The 24,081-nt window shown below is 38.1% G+C and overlaps 1 protein-coding gene across 7 annotated transcripts in view; it reads right to left on the bottom strand.

The window, feature by feature from the left end:
- DNM3 (dynamin 3) overlaps positions 1-24,081 on the bottom strand; it is a 643,298-nt gene that overhangs the window by 444,462 nt on the left and 174,755 nt on the right. For all 7 annotated transcript variants that reach the window (XM_010852107.1, XM_010852116.1, XM_010852123.1 and 4 more), the window contains exons 3-4: positions 3,343-3,492; positions 1,521-1,724 (exon numbers count right to left, since the gene is read on the bottom strand). In XM_010852107.1, the coding sequence (XP_010850409.1) occupies positions 1,521-1,724; positions 3,343-3,492 (354 nt within the window). The remainder of the gene's footprint in view (positions 1-1,520; positions 1,725-3,342; positions 3,493-24,081) is intronic.

The following is a 24,081-nucleotide window of genomic DNA, read 5'->3' as shown; positions in this document are numbered from 1 at the left end:
CTAAAGAGCCTCTTGATGAAAGTGAAAGAGGAGAGTGAAAAAGTTGGCTTAAAGCTCAACATTCAGAAAACTAAGATCATGGCATCTGGTCCCATCACTTCATGGCAAATAGATGGGGAAACAATGGGAACAGTGGCTGACTTTATTCTGGGGGCTCCAAAATCACTGAAGATGGTGACTGCAGCCATGAAATTAAAAGACGCCTACTCCTTGGAAGGAAAGTTATGGCCAACCTAGATAGCATATTCAAAAGCAGAGACATTACTTCGTCAACAAAGGTTCATCTAGTCAAGGCTATGGTTTTTCCAGTGGTCATGTATGGATGTGAGAGTTGGCATATAAAGAAAGCTGAGTGCCAAAGAATTGATGCTTTTGAACTGTGGTGTTGGAGAAGACTCTTGAGAGTCCCTTGGACTGCAAGGAGATCCAACCAGTCCATCCTAAAGGAGATCAGTCCTGGGTGTTCATTAGAAGGACTGATGCTAAAGCTGAAACTCCAATACTTTGGCCATCTCATGAGAAGAGTTGACTCACAGGAGACCCTGATGCTGGGAGGGATTGGGGGCAAGAGGAGAAGGGGACGACAGAGGATGAGATGGTTGGATGGCATCACCAACTCAATGGACATGTGTTTGGGTGGACTCTGGGAGTTGGTGATGTACCAGCAGGCCTGGCGTGCTGCGGTTCATGGGGTCGCAAAGAGTCAGACACCACTGAGCAACTGAACTGATGAAGTTTCAGCTGAAGTGTCGACTTCTCAAGGATATGACTGTGCTGCACTCTCTAGACTCCACGGATGGAAGTGCTATCTCTGTTCCATCAGATAGCCTGATCTTGTCTCTTCAGGACAAGAATGCTTATGAGACAGGTGTTTTAGTATCATTTTTATAACTAGATTCCAGCCCCAATCCATATTCTGGCTCTCCCAAGCCACTAATGCTGAAAGAGGAGTCCCAGTGATGTTCCCCATCTAGCCACCTGGAACTTCCACCCGCTTTGTTTCAAGCTCCAGTCTCAGGTATATAGGTTTAGACTATATTCCCCAGTTATTTTTCTTTTAGCATCTTAAATACAAAAGAGCTAACAACATTAATAATGGCTAATGTAAAGACTCTGGGAGTTGATGATAGACAGGGAGGCCTGGCATGCTGCGATTCATGGGGTTGCAGAGTCGGACACGACTGAGAGACTGAACTGAACTGAACTGAAAAGGGATCAATGGTAAAGAATTCTACTGCAAAGTAGGAGATGTGAATTCAATCCCTGGGTCAGGAAGATCCCCTAGAGAAGGAAATGGCAACCCACTCCAGTATTCTTGCCTGGAGAATCCCATGGACAGATGAGCCTGGCAGGCTATAGTACATGGGGTTGCAAAAGAGTTGGACACAACTTAGCAACTAAATAACAACAATTTAACTGATAATGAAATCAAGTCATGAGATTTTGTATTATCTTGAAATATACCCAAACTCTTGACATTTGAAACTAATTCCCTTTCATCTAATGGGCCACACACTCACCTTGAGGATCAACTTCTTTCGCTAGCTTCAACGCATCTGAGTTTGCAAGATCAGTGTTGGCTGGGGTAACAGCCAGAATCAGACAGTTCTCCCGTGTGATGAACTGCATAATCATTTCTCTGATCTGGTACTCAATATCTGGAGGCTGATCTCCCACGGGCACTTTAGTAATTCCGGGCAGGTCAATCAGGGTTAAATTTAACACTGTGGAAAGGGAAAAAAATGTCTTACATGTACCGTCAATGCTGAAAGATATCAACAAGGCAGAATCATGTGTTATTTTCCTAGAAATGAAACAAGCTGAGCGTTATATAATGTGTATCTGAAGGGTTCCAACTCATGTGCATAGAATAAAACAGGATAGAATTCAAACCGGCCTTGCAAATTTTCTCTATTTTTATGATATGATTGTGCTAGGTCAAATGATCATTTTAACATAATTTAAGAAGCGCTGGTTTGCATACCTAATAGCTTTCTCAGAGAGTTGCCATGTTTGTAACTAGGGGCCTATAATTCAAACACGGAACAATAAGAGAATATATTGTCTATCTTGTACTTCCCTTAAAATGGTGTAAAAATGCTCAGAGTAAGGTTTGTCCTTCCTTTTAAAAGCATTATGCATTATTAACAAAGTGTTAGCCACTTAGCCTGGGCTTCCCAGGTGGCTGAGTGGTAAGGAACATGCCTGCCAATGCAGGAGACATGGGTTCAAACCCTGGGTGGGGAAGATTCCCTGGAGAAGGACATGGCAACTCACTCCAGTATTCTTGTCTAAAAAATCCCATGGACAGAGGAGTCTGGTGGGCTACAGTCTATGGGGTCATAAAGGGTCAGACTCAACTTAGCGACTAAACAACAGCAACAAGTCGCTTAGCTTATTGGAAAGCAGTTAGTCATGAAGTTAGTGTGCAGCCTCTACAGCCAGACTCATGGAGCACCATTCTGGAAACCCAGGAAACTACTAAGTCAGTGACTCCAGCCCTGACCTGGCTATTGTTCTCTCTATACACAAAAGCTCCAAGTCCTCTTGCTGCTGCTGCTGCTGCTAAGTCGCTTCAGTTGTGTCCAACTACGTGCAACCCCGTAGACGGCAGCCCACCAGGCTCCCCTGTCCCTGGGATTCTCCAGGCAAGAACACTGGAGTGGGTTGCCATTTCCTTCTCCCCAAGTCCTCTTGGGAAGTTGTAATTGAGCATTTCATGGTCCAATTTAAAAGCAACAGAACTGGGGAGAAGATTAGAGATGAAAATCTGTCCCACCAAAATCTTAGTCATTCTGGAGGCTGTTTATTCTGTATTACCCACCAAGAATTGGTTATCTAATTTATAAGTTTTTCTTGACAGTCTGGGGAGAAAAAATCACAGTTGATTCCTCAGGAAGAGAATAAATAAGAATATATAGGACTGAAAGAATATTCATTAAAGAAAACTCAACCATAGTACCAAGCACCTCTAAGATTTTTGCAAAAGCTGAAGATACTAAAAATATAAGTTTTCATGCATTCTTCTTTAGAATTCTAAAAGTTTAAAATATACCTAAACAAAACTTTGTAAAATAATGTACTCAATTCTCTTTTACAAATTATCTCCTCCTGACTCCCATAAATAATTCTATGAGCTGTTTGGATTATATCATTTGCTGAAGTACCTAAGCACAATCTTACACACCAAGATTTTTTGAGAGAAAAAAAACAATTATGTAAAGTTTAAAAATAAAATAAAAATTTTAAAAAAAGCCATTTTACATAAATAATGTATGTTAATTAACATACATAGTAAAAATTTTTGAGGACAAGAATTTGGAATTTTGTTATTTTACTTACCATGTGGGGAATAGACTCGTAAATTAATAGGTATGGAGGAAATGCCTTTATTCATTCCAGTTACTCGATCTGTTTCAGCTTCAATCTCATGGCGAACTTCATCAAAATCTGTAAATTTTTTTCCTTTGCAGTGTAGAAATTCAGCATATTCTATAAAAGACAAATTAATACAACCTAAAATTCAGGTACTCTTGCAGTAATTATAAGGAAACGATGCTTCTTTAATTACAAGTCAAAGTATCCAATATTGCCTCTTCAGCCATCATAATGAGAGAACATGGAGGTAACTAAAAAGCACAGTTAACACTTGAGAAATGTTAAACACAGTACAAATGCTAATGGTGCAGAATTGCTAATTTTCAGATTAGCAATTAACTATTAAAAGCAGTCTTTAAACTGCAAAGCCTATTAAATAAAGAGAATTTTGGCCCTCCAAATGATATAACAAATAACAGCAACCAATTCTCAAAGAAGTTAGAGCTGAGATATACAAAAAGCCTACTTACTAATCCTATTAGCATGTCCTTTCTGAATATCACCACTTTAACATGATGGATGCTAAACCTGGAATGTTAGGTCCATGAATCAAGTAATAGTAAAGAGGAGGTGGCAAGAGTGAACACTGACATCTTAGAAATCAGTGAACTAAAATGGATGGAAATCAGCAAATTTAATTCAGATTACCATTATATCTGGGCTTCCCTGGTGGCTCAGACAGTAAAGCGTCTGCCTGCAGTGCGGGAGACCTGGGTTCAATCCCTGGGTTGGGAAGATCCCCTGGAGAAGGAAATGGCAACCCACTCCAGTACTCTTGCCTGGAAAATTCCATGGACAGAGGAGCTTGGTGGACTATAGTCCATGGGGTCACAAAGAGCTGGACACAACTGAGTGACTTCACTTGTACTTTCACCATTATATCTACTACTGTGGGAAAGAATCTCTTAGGAGAAATGGAGCAGCCCTTATAGTCAACAAAAGAGTCTGAAATGCAGTACTTGAGTGCAGTCTCAAAAACAACAGAATGATCTTGGTTTGTTTCCAAGGCAAACCATTCAGCATCACAGTAATCCAAGTCTATGCCCCAACCGCTAATGCCAAAGAAGCTGAAGTCGATTTTATGAAGATCTCCTACAAGACTTTCTAGAACTAGCACCAAAAAAAAAAAAAAAAAGATGTCCTTTTCATCACAAGGGATTGGAATGCAAAAGTAGGAAGTCAAGATATACCTGGAATAAAAAGGCAAGTTTGGCTTTGGAATATAAAGTTAAGCAGGGCAAAGGCTAATAGAATTTTGTCAAGAAAACACACTGGTCCTAGCAAACACCCTCTCCAACAACACAGGAGACAACTCTTAACATGGACATCACCAGATGGTCAATACCGAAATCAGATGGATTATGTTCTTTGCAGCCAAAGACGAAGAAGCTCTATACAGTCAGCAAAAACAAGACCTGGAGCTGACTGTGACTCCAATCATGCACTCCTTATTGCAAAGTTCAGGCTTAATTTTAAGAAAATGGTGAAAACTACTAGGCCATTCAGGTATGACCTAAATCAAATCCCTTATGATTATACAGTGGAGGGGACAAATAGATTCAAGGGATTAGATCTGGTAGACAGAATGCCTGAAGAACTATGGACTAAGATTCATAACATTGTAAAGGAGGTGGTGACCAAAACCATCCCCAAGAAAAAGAAATGCAAGGAGGCAAAATGATTGTCTGAGGAGGCCTTAGAAATGGCTGAGAAGAGAAGTGAAAGACAAGAGAGAATGAGAAAGATATACCCAAATGAATGCAGAGTCCCCGAGAATAGCAAGGAGAGATAAGGAAGCCTTCCTAAGTGAACAATGTTAAAAAAGAAAAGAAAAGAAAACAATAGAATGGGAAAAACTAGAGATCTCTTCAAGAAAGTTGGGAGCTATCAAGGGAATATTTCATGTAAGGATAGGGATGATAAAGGACAAAAACAGTAAGGACCTAACAGAAGCAGAAGAGACTAAGAAGAGGTGGCAAGAAGTTCTTCTATATAGAACTATACAGAAGAATATACAAGAAGGGTCTTAATTACCTGGAAAACCATGCTGGTGTGGTCACTCACCTAGAGCCAGACATCTTGGAGTATGAAGTCAAGTGGACCTTAGGAAACATTACTACAAACAAAGCTAGTAGAGGTGATGGAATTCCAGCTGAGCTATTTCAAATCCTAAAAGATGATGCTGTGAAAGTGCTGCACTCAATATGTTAGCAAATTTGGAAAACTCAGCAGTGGCCACAGGAGTGGAAAAGGTCAGTTTTCATTCCATTCCCAAAGAAGGGCAATGCCAAAGAATGTTCAAACCACTGTACAATTGCACTCATTTCACATGCTAGCAAAGTAACGCTCAAAATCCTTCAACCTAGGCTTCAGCAGCATGTGAAGCGAAAACTTTCAGATGTACAAGCTGGATTTAGAAAAGGCAGAGGAACCAGAGATCAAATTGGCAACATTTGCTGGATCACAGAGAAAGCAAGGAAAATTCCAGAAAAACATATACTCTGCTTCATTGACTATGCTAAAGCCTTTGTGTAAATCACAACTGGAAAATTTCTTAAAGACATGGGAATACCAGATCCCCTTACCTGTCTCCTGAGAAATCTGTATGCAGGTCAAGAAGCAACAGTTAGAACTTCACGAGAAACAATTGAATGGTTCAAAATTGGGAATGGAGTACATCAAGGCTGTGTATTGTCACCCTGCTTATTTAACTTCTATGCAGAGTACATCATGTGAAATGCCGGCTAGATGACTCACAAACTGTAATCAAGATTGCTGGAAGAAATATCAACAACCTAAGACATGCAAATGATACCACTCCAATGACAGAAGAAGAGAAACTAAAGAGCCTCTTGGTAAGGGTGAAAGAAGAGAGTGAAAAAGCTGGATTAAAACTCAACATTCAAAAAATGAAGATCATGGCATCCGGTTCCATTATGTCATGGCGAATAGAAGGGAGAAAAATGGAAACAGTGACATATTTTATATTCTTGGGCTCCAAAATCACTGCAGATGGTGGGGCATGAAATTAAAAGATGCTTGCTCTTTGGAAGAAAAGCTATGACAAACCTAGAGATTAGGATATTAAAAAGCAGAGACATCATTTTTCCAACAAAGATTCTTATAGTCCAAGCTATGCTTTTTCCAGAAGTCATGTACAGATGTGAGACTTGAACCATAAAGAAGGCTGAGCGCCAAAGAATCAATCCTTTTGAATTGTGGTGCTGGAAAAGACTCTTGAGAGTCCTTTGGACTGCAAGCAGATCAAACCAGTCAATTCTAAAGGAAATCAACCCTGAATATTCACTGGAAGGACAGATGCTTATGCTAAAGCTCCAATACTTTGGCCACCTGATGCAAAGAGCTGACTCACTGGGAAAGACTGAGGACAGAACAAAAAGGTAGTGACCAAGGATGAGATGGTTGGATGGCATCACCAACTCAATGATGTGAGTTAGAGCAAACTCAAGGAGATAGTGAAGAACAGGGAATCCTGGCGTGCTGCAGTCCATGGGGTCACAAAGAGTCAGACGTGACCTAGTGAACGAGCAACAACATATGCTAAATTATGTAAATACAGCTTCAGAAAGCAAGAAGATTTAGAAACAATGTTTGTTTTACCCTTTAAAAGGAAATAATATATGAAATATTTTAGCTTTAAAATATACTATTCAAAATACCACATCCATTTCTGCAATTAAAAGATATTTTTCTCAAGAAAAAAGACAATATTACAAAGAAACTATTTATCTGCAATCTAAAAAAAAAAAATCACTATATGTAGGCAGAAGGAAAAACTCTAAAATAACTATATAAGAGAAAATTGGTTATTTTTTAAAATTTCAGTAGCATCTTAAAACTATTGTACTATCCCTTTCTCTATCTGCTTCCAAAGATATAGAGTAAATGATAAGCAACACAACTCAAAAGAAAAGGGAACTGATACTAGTAGACCTAAAAATGTTATAATTTTATAAGGTAACAAGTCTTAACAAATAGTTTAATTTCTCTAACAGCCAGCTGAAAAAAATGCTCCACCAAATGTAGACTAAGGCTAAAGTATCTTGGGCCCAGATATCTTGGGCTCAGCTGAGACAGTTATTGGTAGTCTTTCTACCATTACCACCATAAATATTTAACTTTCACCCACTACATTGCAAGGCCAATAGGGAGACAACTACAAGATGTGGTTTATGCCTCAACAGTGAAAGTATACACAACAATTAAGTTTCAGCAGGCTTCAGAGGTCTGGCCTGAAGAGATCACCACATCATTTGGCATCTTCTTTTACATGTTTACCCTCATAAGTGCTGTTTTTATAAGATTATAAATTCTTAGAAGTAGAAACTTTATTTTGGAGAAGGAAATGGCAACCCACTCCAGTGTTCTTGCCTTGAGAATCCCAGGGATGGTGGAGCCTGGTGGGCTGCCATCTATGGGGTCACACAGGGTCGGACACGACTGAAGCAACTTAGCAGCAACAGCAGTTAGCAGTAGCAGCAGAGACTTGATTTACTCATTCAGCGGCTAGGCCAGTACCAATGTAAAAGTTTAAGGATGAGTAGAAGATAAAACAATAAGAAAAGTAAAGAGGAACAATAAATGCCAGATTCTGAAAAACAAAGCTTAATAAGCAAAAGTGAGTCATAAATAATTTAGAAGAAACAGAACAGTACTTTCTCATAGCAAGGAGACAGAACTATTCAGTTCAACATAGCCTGTGGAAAATTCAAATTTGAGAACTTCTGCCTATCATAATTATTATGTTAATATAATTTTTTTCTAAAAGAAGCTTCTGGATCAAGGGCTACATTTTCAATTTCATTGCTAATCAATAATTCAAGTAACAGAAATGTGTTCCCGGCTGAGCCACGAGGGAAGCTCAACACACTTGTGGCCACTAGATGGCGCCTACTTGCTTTCTCTTTAGGAAACTAAGACCCTTTCAGAAAGTTGTAAAAGCAATGCAATTTTCAAATTAGATTTAAATTTACTCCTGGACTTCTGAAAATGCTTTTATCTTGGAATTCAGATACAGGAACTCCAACTTCTGTCTCTGGTTAGGTATGCTGCTGCTAAGTCACTTCAGTCGTGTCCGACTCTGTGCGACCCCATAGATGGCAGCCCACCAGGCTCCCCCGTCCCTGGGATTCTCCAGGCAGGAACACTGGAGTGGGTTGCCATTTCCTTCTCCAATGCATGAAAGTGAAAAGTGAAAGGGAAGTCGCTCAGTCGTGTCCGACTCTTAGCGACCCCCTGGACTGCAGCCTACCAGGCTCTTCCGTCCATGGGATTTTCCAGGCAAGAGTACTGGAGTGGGGTGCCATCGCCTTCTCCGCTTGTTAGGTATAGGGTCCCACAAAGAGATTTAGGAATGTCAATATTTGTTTATTTATTTAACCAATATTTATTGAACTCCTACACCTTCTCAGGCACTATTTTAGAAAGCTGGCATATAGTAAACTGAAAAAAAAAGTCTCTAGCCTCATGAAGCTTAAATTCTAGTGAAATAAAACAGTAAACAATGTGTGTGTGCCAGATAAGTGCTATGGAGAAAATTGAATAAGGGGAATGTTAAACACTGGAGGAGGTTGCTTTGTTATGTGCAATCAAGGAATACTTCTCTGATATGATAAAGTGACATTTGAGCAAAGACTCAAGAAGCCATGCTTTACATAACAGGATCCCAGTAGACTGACTGATGCAGACTACACTTGGCATATCGGAGGAAAAGCAAGGAGGCCAACGTGCCTGGAGCACAAAGCATGGGGAGAGGCAGCAGATGAGGTCAGAGCTATTGTACAGACCCAGACGATGTAGGACCTGTGGGCCATTTTAAGGACTTTGATTTTACTCTAAATGAATGTGAAAGCACTTGAAGCGTTTTGGATAGAAGGGAAACATGATGTGACCTAGGTTTTAAATAAAGAACTGTACTGCTGAGTTAAGAACAGACAATGAGGCATAAGAGAAGTAGCTGGCTATTAGAATAATAAAGGTGGGATTATTATCTCACCTGGGGGTGAGACCTGGGTGGGAGCAGTGGGAATGCTGAGAAGTGGTTATATTCTAATGAATTTTGAAGGAAAAACCAAAAGGATTTGCAGATGGATTAAAGGAGGGGTATGAGAGAAAGAAAGAAGTTAAGAATAACTTTAAGGAGGTTGACCTCAGCAATTGGAAGAATTTTGAAATAGAAAGACTGAAAGAAAGGAAGATGTATGGAAGATGGGGTTAGGAATCAAGAATTCAGTTTGGCAACTCAATCAAAAAATGGGAAGATTTTCACAGACATTTCTCCAATGAAGATATTAAGATGGTCAAAAAGCACATGAAAACATGCTCAACATCACTAATTATCAGAGAAATGCAAATCAAAACTACAATGAGGTGTCTCCTCACACCAGTCAGAATCAGTCAGTTCAGTCGCTCAGTCATGTCCAACTCTTTGCGACCCCATGGACTGCAGCACACCACTTTCCTGTCCATCACCAGTCAGAATGGTCATCATCAAAAATCTACAAACAATAAAAAGATGGACAGGGTGTGGAGAAAAAGAACCCTCCTACACTGTTGGTGGGATTGTAAATTGGTGTAGCCACTATGGAGAAGAACAGTATGGAGATGCCTTAAAAAAAAAAACTAAAAATAGTTGCCATATGATCCAGAAATCCTACTCCTGGGACATATATCCAGAAAAAAAGAAAAAAAACAAAACATAATTTGAAAAGATACATGCCCCTAATGTTCATAGCAGCACTGTTTACAATAACTGAGACATGAAAGTAACGTAAATGCCCATCAACAGAGGAATGGATAAAAAAATGTGGTACATATATACAATGGAATATTACTCAGCCATAAAAAGAAAGAAATAATGCCATTTGCAGCAACATAGATAGACCTAGAGATTATTATACTAAGTGAAGTAAGTCAGAGAAAAACAAATATCATATATTGCTCATATGTGGAATCTAACTTTTAAAAAGATACAAATGAACTTATCTATGAAACAAAAACAGACCCATAGATATTGAAAACAAACTTAGGATTACCAAAGGGGAAATATGGGAGTTGGGGGGCTAAGGAATAAGTCAGAAACTTGGGATGAACATACACATACCACTATATATTACTATATATAAGATATATAATCAATAAAAATCTACTATATAGCACAGGGAACTCTACTCAGCATTCTGTGATAACCTATATCAGAAAAGAATCTTAAAAAAGAATGAATATATGTATATGTTTAACCAGATCACTTTGCTGAACACCTGAAACTAACACAATATTGTTAATCAACTATAATCTAATAAAATAAAATTTAAAACTTCAGTTGGGGACCTACTAAGCTTGTGATGCCTGCTAAACATCACCCATGTGGACAAACAGAACCACCACCAATGGTTGGGAACCATTCAGCTGAAAGACACACAATTTTCATTGTCTCATCTGATAAGCGTGTATCTATCCTGAAATTTTTCCAGAAGATGGCAGTCAAGGGCTTGAGGAAATGGTGGCTTCTTTTATTCAGCACAAAAATGCCCTGGGGCTGGATATGTGAATCTTTTATCTAAGGAGAAGTCTAAGCTAGATAAGTCCAAGATAGATATAGATATATGTATTTGGAATTAAAAGTTAGGCAAGTGCATAAGATCGCTAGGTCACTAAATGAGAGACAGACAAGGAACAGATCAGAGCAGTGGACCCTGTATGTTGCAATATTTAGAGATCAGGAAATGGAGAATAAGCACGAGTGGTCAACGTGATGTGGGATTAAAAAAAAAAAAGGAAAACCCTGAGAGGTGACCCAAAGCCACAAAAAGAAAGTATTTCAAGAAAGGGGCCTTTCACTCCATCAAATACTGTCAACATGTCAGGTAAGATGAGAACCAAGAACAAATCATAAAATCAGGCAATTTGAGGGTCCTTCAGGATGTTGAAAAGGACTGTTGGAATGGAGTGGGTTGGGTGATAATCTGATTGGAATAGATTTTAGAATGACTTGGAGGAGAGGAAGTAGAGACTGGTTGTGGACAAATTGTTTAAGAAGTTGTGTTGTAAAGGAGAGAAGAGAAGTAAAAGGGCATCTGGAGAGGGTTATGAAGGGAAAGTTTTATAAAAGTGGGTAAACTAATAGCATGTTCCTAGGCTGATGCTCGGAGAAGGCAATGGCACCCCACTCCAGTACTTTTTCCTGGAAAATCCCATGGGTGGAGGAGCCTGGTAGGCTGCAGTCCATGGGGTCGCTAAGAGTAGGACACGACTGAGCAACTTCACTTTCACTTTTCACTTTCATGCATTGGAGAAGGAAATGGCAACCTACTCCAGTGTTCTTGCCTGGAGAATCCCAGGGATGGGGGAGCCTGGTGGGCTGCCATCTATGGGGTCTCACAGAGTCGGACACGACTGAAGCGACTTAGCAGCAGCAGCAGCAGCAGGCTGATGCTATTAATCCAGGCTTGAGGGAAAGCTGATGATGCAGAAGAAGGGACAAGTACTAAAGCTATGTCTTAAGGAAGAGGGGATAGGAAGCACTAGAAAGGAACATGCTAGTTCATCCCATAGGAATCAAAAGGAAACAGAATAATGAGTATTGGTGGATGATACAAACAGGTAGAATTGATGGTGGTGGGAGTATGTGAAATTCAACAGGTGAGAGTGGGGATTTATCATTTTGTTGAGTCATTTTACACCTTTAAAAACCATTTCTGTATGTATTCTCACTGGTTAAACCCTACAAATACTATTATTTTTACCACAGTATACCACACACATACACAGTGATCCTAACTGACCTAATAGTAACCCTAGCAGCAATGTCAACTTGGGTCTCAACTACGTCCATCACTGGGATTCAGGCATGTCCAGCGTATCAGAAAGACAAAAGGGGCAGAAACCACAAAATTCCTATTCCTATGGGTCTTAAAGAGCTTCCTGGGAAATAATTCAACCAATAGGATGGACAACTCAGGGAAAACCTAACCTAAATTGTCAGATGGGAGCTACCTGTAGTCCATCCTCTACCCAGGTCCAGAGACTCACAGGTCTATGTCCCCCTCATCTCTAATAGTACAGTGATAATTGTCAGACCACATATCCTACTTTCTTATTAGTAAAACACAGCAATCATAACTACAATTCACAATTCACAGCTATAGCATTATACTGTCATAAGCTGGGTCTTAACAGCAACAAGGTAAGCCAGTCTTATCATGGAATCCCAGCCCTCTAGCAAGCAGACTATAAATAGGTGGTCAGCAGAGGTGGCTTGTATGTTTTTGAACAATTGCCCGTAATTGCTATTGAAGAGGATCATCATTCAGCTTATCATCATACAAGTCCTAAATAAATCTTGATAAGCAACGCAGAATTTAAAGGTCACAGTTTTACTTCCCTGCTGTCTAAAGCACAATTATAAATGAAAATCCTGGAAAGGATTTTCACAAGAGCAATGAATCATTTACTATATTCACCTCTAAAGAAGAATGTTCACATGAGATGAAGGAAATTCTAACACCCAAGCCAAACTCTACAGAACAGTCTACACTAGCCAATCAACAGCTAGACTTTTAAAGAACTGGTAAATATGTATCTTCTGAGACTTTCATACTATCAAAAGTTAATATGTCTAAAGTTCTAACAAATCTCATCTTATGGTCCTGAGATAAATTGTCTCATAGAAAGGTAATTTCCAATGGCACAAGCTCTCTTGGCATGTTCTCAGTGTTGCTTTCATTCTAAATGCTTAGTAATCGGGCACATGGAATGATCTCTTTCTCAAACAATTCCAGGCTTCAGCCCAAATTCAGCCTGAATGGACAGTGATTAAATTTCTTGCTCCTATAAAGGATGAAGGTTATGTGCATACAGCCTATGTCCTAATCATGAATCCATGAAATTCTATTGTGTGTCAGTATAACCTATCTTCCTGAAATTCACAGTATGTTTTCAGTTTCAAAGAATAAGATTCTAGTTTTTAAAATTTTTCCTGTTTTCCCAGTGTTAAAAATAGCCTACATTTGAAGCAAAGGGAAAGATACCTTTTATATCAAAGAGTGATTTGGGAGGAAAAAGAGGATATTTTTTTAAAAAATCAGAGCTATCACTCTATTTTTATTTCCCTATAAAACATTTTAGTACTGTCATTTCTGCTGACCATGAAAAACAAATTATGCTAGGATAAACAGCTGACAAATTGTTTGGGGGAAGGATGACATGGTTTGTGCCTGGGCAGCATTCCAATCATCTGTGAAAAGCACAGCATGACCATAAGAATTTAAATATTTCCAATATGCCCCTTCCATGGGGAAAAACACGCATATGTTTCAATTAATCAAGGTTAAGTAAAATGGAATAATTATGGAGCACAGGCGTATCTCACCAATCTTTATTCTAAGAACTGGGGCTGTCCATACTTTAGCTGGAGTTCTGTTTCTAAAATGCTTTAATAGCAATGTTTTTAAGCATGGGGTTCCCATGAAAATGGAGTATATGGGACACAGAAACAGGAAATGGTTTTCAGTGCAACTAGCTGAATCCACTGGCTGTAAATACCACCTGGTAGGACTACATTTAAAAACATAGTCCCTTAAAGGCAGAGGCTACATTTGAGTCATCTTTGTTTCCCTGATGCCTATCATATTTAAAGAACACCTGTAGATTTCTTCCTTCTTCTGTAGAGAACTTCTCTTTGCATACCATTAAGCAATTTGGAAAAATGCTTCCAGCAAGCCTTCAAGTCATTCCAAATTGAAGCCAGGGGCCTAGAACTGTGGTTAAGTAAGAAACAAAGCAAGTTAGATATGAATTACACAGACCCAGATATAAAGCAGAAGTCAGTTGTGTCCTTCTTTTAGTAATTAAAAAAAAAAAAAGGAAATCTAAAGAAGCACATTTCACCCGAGGAAGTCCAATAGTGGGTGAAAGGTAGAGGTCTCAGTTAGAGGGTGAAGAATAATGGGGTAGAAACAAGAAGGGCCAAGATTTCGTAGCAGACTAAAGGTAGGTGCTAGGCAGGTCTCAGAGACCAGCTGCAGAGACTAGGGTTTAGGATCAGGGCTCTGGTACTCCTGAGGCAGAGAAGCTCAAAACAGAATTCCAGATCCAAGTGATCCAGACGGTCCAATCAAAAAACCAAGGTGAGAATTCAATCATGAAATGAGAGGTAGTCTTTCATAGCATACAAAGCCAAAGTCACTTACACTGACCTCAGGGCCAAGAGAGATTATTAAGTATTGTGTATGTTTTAGTTGCTCAGTCATGTCCAAGTCTTTTTGATCCCATGGCTGTAGCCCACCAAGCTCCTCTAGCCATGAAATTCTCCAGGCAAGAATATAGGCGTGGGTAGCCATTTCTTTCTCCCAGAGGATCTTCCCAACCCAGGGATCAAACCCGGGTCTCTTGCAATGCAAGCAGATTCTTTTCCATCTGACCCACCAGGGAAGTCCAAAAAATGAAAAACATGAAACCAAATAGAAAGCATATCAAGCACTTGGCCACAAACTGCAAAAACCTCAGCAGCATCTGACATAATTTTCCTCCTGTTCCATGAAACATTGCCTTCCCCTTTTAACACCCACATCCCCTCCATCTCCTCCTATCTTCCACATCTCAATTATTGACACCAGCATTGAATCAGGTCACCAAATCAAAAAATAGAGGTGTTTTTTTTTTTTACCCTTGCTCACCTTTCTCCCAAACATCTTCTCACTGCCTCCACTATGGCCATCCTCCTCCTAAGCGGACACCAACTCTTATCTGGACCACCATAAAAGCCTCCAACTGGTCTTCCTAATTCCACTCTGGGTCCACTGAATCCATTCTCTACATGGCAGCTAGAGAGATCTTTCTAAAACATATGTCAGATCATGTCTTTTCCCTTTTTAAAACTTTTTATTGGTTTTCCAGAGAAGTCAGAAATAGCCAAACTCCTCCCCCAGCCTACAAAGTCCTAGACAGTCTGATCCCTGTCTACCTCTATTGATAACACTATTTCTACCCTTTTTACTCCAAACCCTTGAGCTGCTAGGACTTCCCTGGTGATCCGGTGGTTAAGAATCTGCCTGCCAATGGAGGGGACACGTGTTCAATCCAGGAAGATCCCACATGATGCACAGTAACTAAGCTGGAGTGCCACAACTTCTGAGCCCATGCTCTAGAGCACATGAACTGCAACTACTGAGTCTACACACTGCCACAGCTGAAGCTCTCACACACTAGAGCCTGTGCTTCACAAGAGAAGCCACCACAGTGAGAAGCACTGCAACTAGATAGCCCCCACCCGCTGCAACTAGAGAAAGCCTACACCCATCAACAAAGACTCAGCTACAGCCAAAACCAAAAATAAATAAACAGTTGAGCTTCAGTAGCCTTCTTCTGCTCTGCAAGCACACCAGGTCTGTTTCCACCCCAAGGCCTCTCTACAAGCACCTCCTCTTCTGGTATGCCCTTCACCCACATCATGGCATGCATAGCTCTATCCTGTCATTTACTTCTTATCTAAAATATCATCTCTAATTTAGACAGCCTTCCTTGATCAGACAAAGAAAAGTAGCAGCTCAGTCATACTCCATCACATCATCTAATTTATGTTCTTCAGTACATAATCATTACTTGAAGATTTTGTTTTTTACTACCTGTCTGTACCCACTGGAATATAAGTTCTATGAAAACAGAAACATTATCTGCTGTACTCTTAGTACCTAAAACAGTGAATTGCATCTATTGGGCATTCAATATATATATATTTTTTTTTTTTTAATTAAATAACAAATGAGTAAATGAGTGAATGAATCAAAAAATAAACACTAGTGGACAGTTGAGGTTTGTGGGTATTGAGAAGAAAATGATATTAAATATGGCTTTTGACATACTAAATTTTATACCTTTGAAATATCCAAGTAGAGTTTCAAGGGCTCAGCTAGAAATATGCGTTTGGAGTTTAGCCCAGGAGCTATAAATATGAGAGTCCTAGGTGCAGGAGTTGTAACTGAAGACATAGAAGAGATTGCCGAAGGCAGAATACAAAATGACAGAGAAAGGAGCCTTGGGTAGATGCAAACTTTAAAGACCAGGTAAAAGATAATGCATCAGCAAGAGAGATAGAGTGGCCAAAGAGAGAACAAAAACCAGGAGTATTTGGCATCATGGAAACCAAAAGGATAGTGTATGTTTTAAGGAAAGAATAAGCAACAGTGTTAAAAACCTCTTGAAAGGGCGAGGTATTAATAAATACTAGCAAGTGACTAATGGCATTTATAGAAACTGAGTATGTATCCTATAGTTTCTTGTATCCTTAAACAATGTTCTATACATAATTGAAATATTTCTTGTTATTTCAAAGGGTTTTGCTATAGGCTATTTTGTTAAAAATCTTTTTCCTTTGTTTTTTTTTATTGTCTCTTCCTTTACATCAGGTTTATATCTGTCAGTTCTTACTGTTGACATCTGTTTTTAAGCCATATTCCCATTCTACCTTGCAGCTTTATATTTAATTCTAAACTGAGAAGTCCAATAACCTAGTGTGTATGGTCTGAGTCTACACTGAGATGGAAAATGCCCAGAGTAAGGCCACACTGCAAAAATGAGCTTTAGATCATAGATTTTGTAATATTAATTTTGACTGCCCAAGACTCTTCTTGCTTCCTTCTGATAATCAGCTAAGAAACTGAAAAGAGGTTTCCAAATAAGTGAGTTATTACAGTATTATTAAAGAGTAATTAAATGTACAATTTCACAAACAGCAAATGTTTCAACATTATTTCTTGTTTTAAGAAGAAAAAAGGCAAGGTGATTTGCCAAGTAAAAATCTATAATTAAAAGTGATATCACTAGACTTTGTCATGAAAGTTCAAGTAATCGGATTGCTATAAAAAAAAATACAACAGAAAATCTAGTATTTGCAAAATGAAAAATTTCCCCACAGAATCTTAAACACAGAAATGAAGTTTATAAATAAAATTTAAGTAGTAATCATATAAGAACAAGTATATAAATGTGTGTGTACATATGTAAATATGCAACTAAAAAATTCTCAAAATATCGAATTAAATGTTGCTGGAAAGATTTGAAGTTTGACAAAAATTTATTTTCTCTAAGTGTGAGCTTCTACACACAATTTGTCAGCAATACCATTCCATCAAAATATTTTAACAATATCTTAGTATATTTGGTAAGCTTCTCAAATGTCTTCATGACAAATTCCTGAAGGTGATTGTTAGAAACAAAGTCAACTCAACTTTTGTATACAGTGAAAGGTATAAATAGAAGTTCAGTATTTACATATGAATATGCCACTTTTCCAAAACTGTTGAAAATACTACCTTTTCTTTATTGAATTGCCTTTCTGCTTTTATTAAAAATCAATTATTTATAGACCTGTAGGTCTATTTTTTTACCTCTCTTCTGTTCCACTGGTCTATTTGTCCATATTTATATCAAGGCCATGCCATCTTTTTTTTTTCCTATGACAAGTCTGTTATTTTTTCCATTCATAAAGTAATTAAATATAAATTGTCCCTTTACTGTAACATACTCTATAGAAAGTTGAAACACACACAACACACCATGTACCCCTCACATTCTGTATTCACTGTCTGAAAATGCCATGGAGATAGTTCCACAGTGGATAATATAGACATGTGGAGCATTTACTTCCTGTGTTTATTGTTTTTTCTTAATTAATTTATATATTTTAATTGGAGGCTAATTATTTTACAATATTGTAGTGGTTTTTGCCATACAATGAGATGAATCAGCCATGGGTGTACATGTGTTCCCCATCCTGAACCTCCCTCCCACCTCCCTCCCTATCCCATCCCTCAAGGTCATCCCAATGCACCACCCCTGAGCACCCTGTCTCATGCTTCGAACCTAAACTGGTGATCTATTTCACATATGGTAATATACATGTTCCAATGCTATTCTCTCAAATCATCCCACCCTCGCCTTCTCCCACAGAGTCCAAAAGACTGTTCTTTACATCTGTGTCTCTTTCACTGTCTCACATTTAGCATCATTGTTACCATCTTTCTAAATTCCATATATATGCGTTGATATATTGTATTGGTATTTTTCTTTCTGATTTACTTCACTCTGTGTAATAGGCTCCAGTTTCATCCACTTCATTAGAACTGATTCAAATGCATTATTTTTATTAGCTGAGTAATATTTCATTGTGTACATGTACCATGGCTTTCTTATCCATTCATCTGCTGATGGACATCTAGGCTGCTTCCATGTCCTAGCTATTGTAAACAGTGCTGCAATGAACATTGGGGTACATGTGTCTCTTTCAATTCTGGTTTCCTCCCTGTGTATGCCCAGCAGGAGGATTGCTGGGCTGTATAATGCCATACTATCTGCAACATTGTAGCTTTGTAACAAGTCTTAAAATCAGGTAGTGTTCATTCTCCAAACTTGTTTTATTTTAAAGTTATTTTAGCTATTCTGGATCCTGTGCATTTCCTAGGACTTTTAGAATCAATTTGTCAATCTCTACAAAACAATTTAATTGTTTAAACTTTATCTACTGCATTTTTTACAATATTACTAACAAAAAAAAATTTGTCCTCTAGCCCAAATTTGCATATACACACACACAAACACACACAGCATGTTTAGCTAAAAGCACAAGTATTTTTCTATGAATGCCTGTTCTGCCAGATATATTAAATTTTATTATAAATGAGAGGTACATCACCTCTAAACTCTGTCTCACTAGAACAAATCACTTCAGTGCTGTAGAGAGTCATACAAAAATATTTATTGTCAACTATGGCCCAAGCAGTAAGCAGTCAGAGTCAGTATGGTATAGCTTGGTTATGAGAGCAGATATTTTTGCCACAAAAGTCAGAACAAATGAAAAACTGTGAATATATGAAAGTTCTTGGGCATAATATTCAAAACTCACTGCATAAAACTAAAATGCAAAGTAACCCTTCTGATAAGATGCCTTTGCTTCATAAATTGCAAAAATTATTATATGACTCAAACAATAGAGCCAATCCAACCATTTTGAAAACTTAAAAAGAGGAGGAAAGAGGGAGGGAGAGAACTATAAATTGCTCCTAGTATGAAGAAAACTCAAGTAATAGAACTGGTCAATTAGTGTCTGAATTATCTAAATGGAGATAAATACATTTAAAATATTTTAAAGGTCCCCTTAAATAATTTTTTATTTAATTCCAAAGGATACCCATAAGCACTTAGCAAAAGTCAATGCATTATGTGGTCAGTTTAAACAATGTTAAAAGAAAGGTACCTATAAAGAAAAACAAAGTTTTCATCTGAAACTCAGTAGCTATGGCTTTTCCAACTCAATTTGCCTATGAATTAATGTTCAGCTCCAACAGTCACCAATTATCTCAACACATGGAAGTAATTCATCACTTTTGCAAAATAGATGAAATTATAAGATTGAAAAAAGCATAATCAGTAAAAAAAGAGAGAGGGAGAGAGAGAAGTCACCTTGCTGGAAAAACAAGTGCACTTATTTAGAGGGTCCTCAGACATGACTGTATCACATGGATCACAATGAAGAGCATAACCTCAATAACAATGTGTTAATTATTCGATCATCCAAATGTGCCATCATACTAAAACCTGATTTGAAAATATACTCTATTACTTGATAACTCTTCTTAGTAATTTCATAACATTAGAAGAGTCCACACAAAGTATCTGCATCCTTTCTCTTTCAACAACAAAATCTGTATGTAAATCATTGCTAAAGTAGGTTTCCCCTTGTTAATCTTCCTGCAGAGTCAGTCATGCTGTAGCCAAGAACATGAGTGTTTAAGACTCTGGAACCAGACCTGAGTTTAAAGCTTCTCCATTTCATTATCTCATGCCTTGGAAAGTCATTCACCTTGCCTGACCCCCAGTTCCCTCCTCTCTAAATGGTACCTCATTCATGGGTTGCTATGAGGTCAAGGGCATGGCCCTGTCTGCCCCTTTCATAAAAGTTTCATAAAAGTTCTCCCAGTGACTAGTTATATAGTGTCAACAAATTTATATTACATAAAGAATACATTATATACATTTACACATACATATAAAAAATGAATGAAAGCATTTAACATATATAGTAAGCCCTTAATTTTAGAATAACCAAAGATCATCAAAAAATCTACAAACCATAAATGCTAAAGAGGGTGTGGAGAAAAGGGAACCCTCCAACACTGTTGTTTGGAATGTAAATTGGTACAGCCACTATAGAGAACAGTATGGAAGTTCCTTAAAAAACTAAAAATAGAGCAACCACATGATCTTACAATCCCACTTTAGGGTATGTACTTCATGTGTGTGTGGGTGTGTGTGTATGTGTGTTAGTCACTCAGTTGTGTCCAGCTCTTTGCAACCCCATGGACCCACCAGGGTTCTCTGTCCATGGAATGCTCTAGGCAAGAATACTAGAGTGGGTAGTCATTCCCTTCTCCAGGGGGTCTTCCCCACCCAGGAATTGAACCCGAGTCTCTTGCATTGCAGGCAGATTCTTTATCACTTGAGCCACCAGGGAAACCCGGGGAAAATCATGATTCTAAAAGATACATGCACCCAGTGTTCACTGTGGCACTATTTGCAATAGCCAGAAGATGGAAGCAACCTAAATGTCCATCAACAGAGGTATTGACAAAGAAGATGTGATACATTTACAGAATGAAATATCACTCAGTCATAAAAAAAGAATATAGTAATGTCATCTGCAGCAACATGGATGAATCTAGAGATTGTCATAATGAATGAAGTAAGTCAGAGAAGGAGAAATATATGATATCGCTTATATGTGGAATCTTTAAAAATGGTACAAATGAACTTATTTACAAAAGAGAAGAATTACAGATGAAGAAAATAATCTTATGGTTACTGGGGGAAAGGGAGGCAGGGATAAACTGGGAGATTGGGATTGACATATACCCACTACTATATATAAAATAGATGATAAGGACCAACTTGATACCACAAGTAATTCTTCTCAATACCCTGTGATGAACTATATGGGAAAAAAGTTTTTAAAAGAGTGGATGTATTTATAGGTATAACTGATTCACTTTGCTGTACAGCAAAAAGTAACACAACACTGTAAATCCAAAAAAACCCACAAATAACCAAAGAAATTTTAGGCAAATATGTAATAGCTAATTTAGACAGCAATGGTCTTGGTTTCAGAGAGGATAAATAGGTTGCCTGAGGTCACACAGCCAGGAGGTAGCAGTTCAGAATTTAAATTCAGACATTCTGAGCCCGGAGGACGATCGCTTAACCAAATCCTACACTGACTGCTTCTCACTACTTTAAGCTCTCCCCTCTTAAGAGCATCCAATACTCAGCCTTTCACAGTTTCTTTGTTCCCCACAGTTCCTTCTTTCCACCTGCCACCCACCTATGTGCACATTTCTCAAAGTCCAGGAATCAAACGTGCTACTCTCTCTATTTGGTTCATGTTTCTGGAAGCTCAGGAACCTTTCCCCACTAACAAGTACAAACATATATACACAAGATTTTCAGTATAATCTCAGGGTATCCACAGATAACTCAGCAGTACACTCTTCCTCACAAAAATATGTGTTTAAAGCACCTAGTATACTGACTTCGGCAAACACTCAACAGACAGTTTGGACCATGACTATAATAGGTGTCTATCAAAATACTACCTAACAAGGTCCTACTCAAAGATCATTTCCACCAAAAACTTCCTTTGGTCACTCCACTAATTGTGAAGAATATTTTTCTCCTCTGTGAATGTACAACTCATGCAATTTTACTGGTAGAAAGAAACTTAAAGATTCTCAGTCCAAAGTAACACGTTTTAAAATATTCATATAATATGTATTACACATTCTACAGCATAGAACTATTTGTTTATACGTTTCATCTCTAATGCTATAACGAAAGTGCTAAGAAAGTGCTAAAGAAAGTGCTTAACACTCCTTAAAGATATAGGAATGATTAAAAAACAAATGAGTGAATGAATGAATAATTCCAAATCAAAACTGAATTACTATTCAGTATTTTTCAAAAACACATGAGGCCTAGAATGTCTCTTTCAGCATTTAAAATCACCAGTATTTTTTTCTCATTCAGTGTGAATCAACAGTATGGAGCAAAATCTTTTTCTCGGCAGATCTCTTTAGAATCAATTTATGAGCTATCTCCTCTCGCTTTTGGTCTAAAAAGTTATAGAGAAAAGTTCTGGATAAGATGCTTGAGAGTATGTTATTACTCTCTGGAATTCATTTTAGTGAGAAATTTAATATCACAAAAATATTATATTTTCAGTCTTCCAAAAACCTGTGCTTTTGTGATGAGGGTTTTTATTTCCTTAGTGAGCAAGGCTTCAATTACACATTATGCTTCTGGGTGACAGAAATGAGACTGTTTTCCGTTCTGTAATATAATATAATCCTTTCAACTGGCAGTTGAGTTTCTGGCAAAAAATCCATTTATTAAGCAACTTCTACTATAGACAACAAAAAGTGATAAGCTATAATTCACAATCTTGAAGAACTTACCCAAGTTGGAGAAAGAACACAAATTTGTGAAAATTAAGCACAAGATTTAAATAAAATTCCAGGATAGAAAACACTATCATGAGTAATTGACAAATAAATGGTGTACCTTAGTGCCATGTGGATTTAGAAAGGGTGGGGGTCTTTTTAAGCTGTGGTAGATTTATGGAAAGAGTTGGGTGCAAATATAGGAGAATAAGTAGAATTGAGGGAAAGCCAAGAAGAGAAAAGAGAACATTTAAAACTATAAATGATAACAAAAGCATCAAAGTGAAAAAGAAAAAGGGAGTTGGGGATAAAACAGCTGGGAAAATAATAACAAATACCCAATTTTAAAATATATATTTGAGCGACTCCCCTGGTGGCACAGTAGTTAAGACTCTGAGCTTCCACTGAAGAGGGCATGGGTTCAAACCAATATAAAAATTTATTTGGGGATGAATGAATGAAAGCATAAAGCATTTATGAAGGAGTATAGAAGACAAAAAACACCCCTTTTTGTGGGAAGATGTGAAATGAGGTGATGCACACAAAGCATTTGATGGTGTCCGTTCCATACTACAAATGTAAAAACTGTCAGCTATTATTATGATTATTATTTATTTATGCACTCATCTCACACGCTAGTAAAGTAATGCTCAAAATTCTCCAAGCCAGGCTTCAGCAATATGTGAACCGTGAACTTCCTGATGTTCAAGCTGGTTTTAGAAAAGGCAGAGGAACCAGAGATCAAATTGCCAACATCCGCTGGATCATGGAAAAAGCAAGAGAGTTCCAGAAAAGCATCTATTTCTGCTTTATTGACTATGCCAAAGCCTTTGACTGTGTGGATCACAATCAACTGTGGAAAATTCTTCAAGAGATGGGAATACCAGACCACCTGATCTGCCTCTTGAGAAATTTGTATGCAGGTCAGGAAGCAATAGTTAGAACTGGACATGGAACAACAGACTGGTTCCAAATAGGAAAAGGAGTTCGTCAAGGCTGTATATTGTCACCCAGTTTATTTAACTTATATGCAGAGTACATCATGAGAAACACTGGACTGGAAGAAACACAGGCTAGAATCAAGATTGCTGGGAGAAATATCAATAATCTCAGATATGCAGATGACACCACCCTTATGGCAGAAAGTGAAGAGGAACTAAAAGCCTCTTGATGAAAGTGAAAGTGGAGAGTGAAAAAG

The sequence above is a fragment of the Bison bison genome, unplaced genomic scaffold, assembly GCF_000754665.1.
Source record: "Bison bison bison isolate TAMUID 2011002044 unplaced genomic scaffold, Bison_UMD1.0 scf7180017851926, whole genome shotgun sequence".
Taxonomy (NCBI): domain Eukaryota; kingdom Metazoa; phylum Chordata; class Mammalia; order Artiodactyla; family Bovidae; genus Bison; species Bison bison.
The sequence above is the reverse complement of the archived record's forward strand: the minus strand, read 5'-3'. Positions and strand labels throughout refer to the sequence as shown.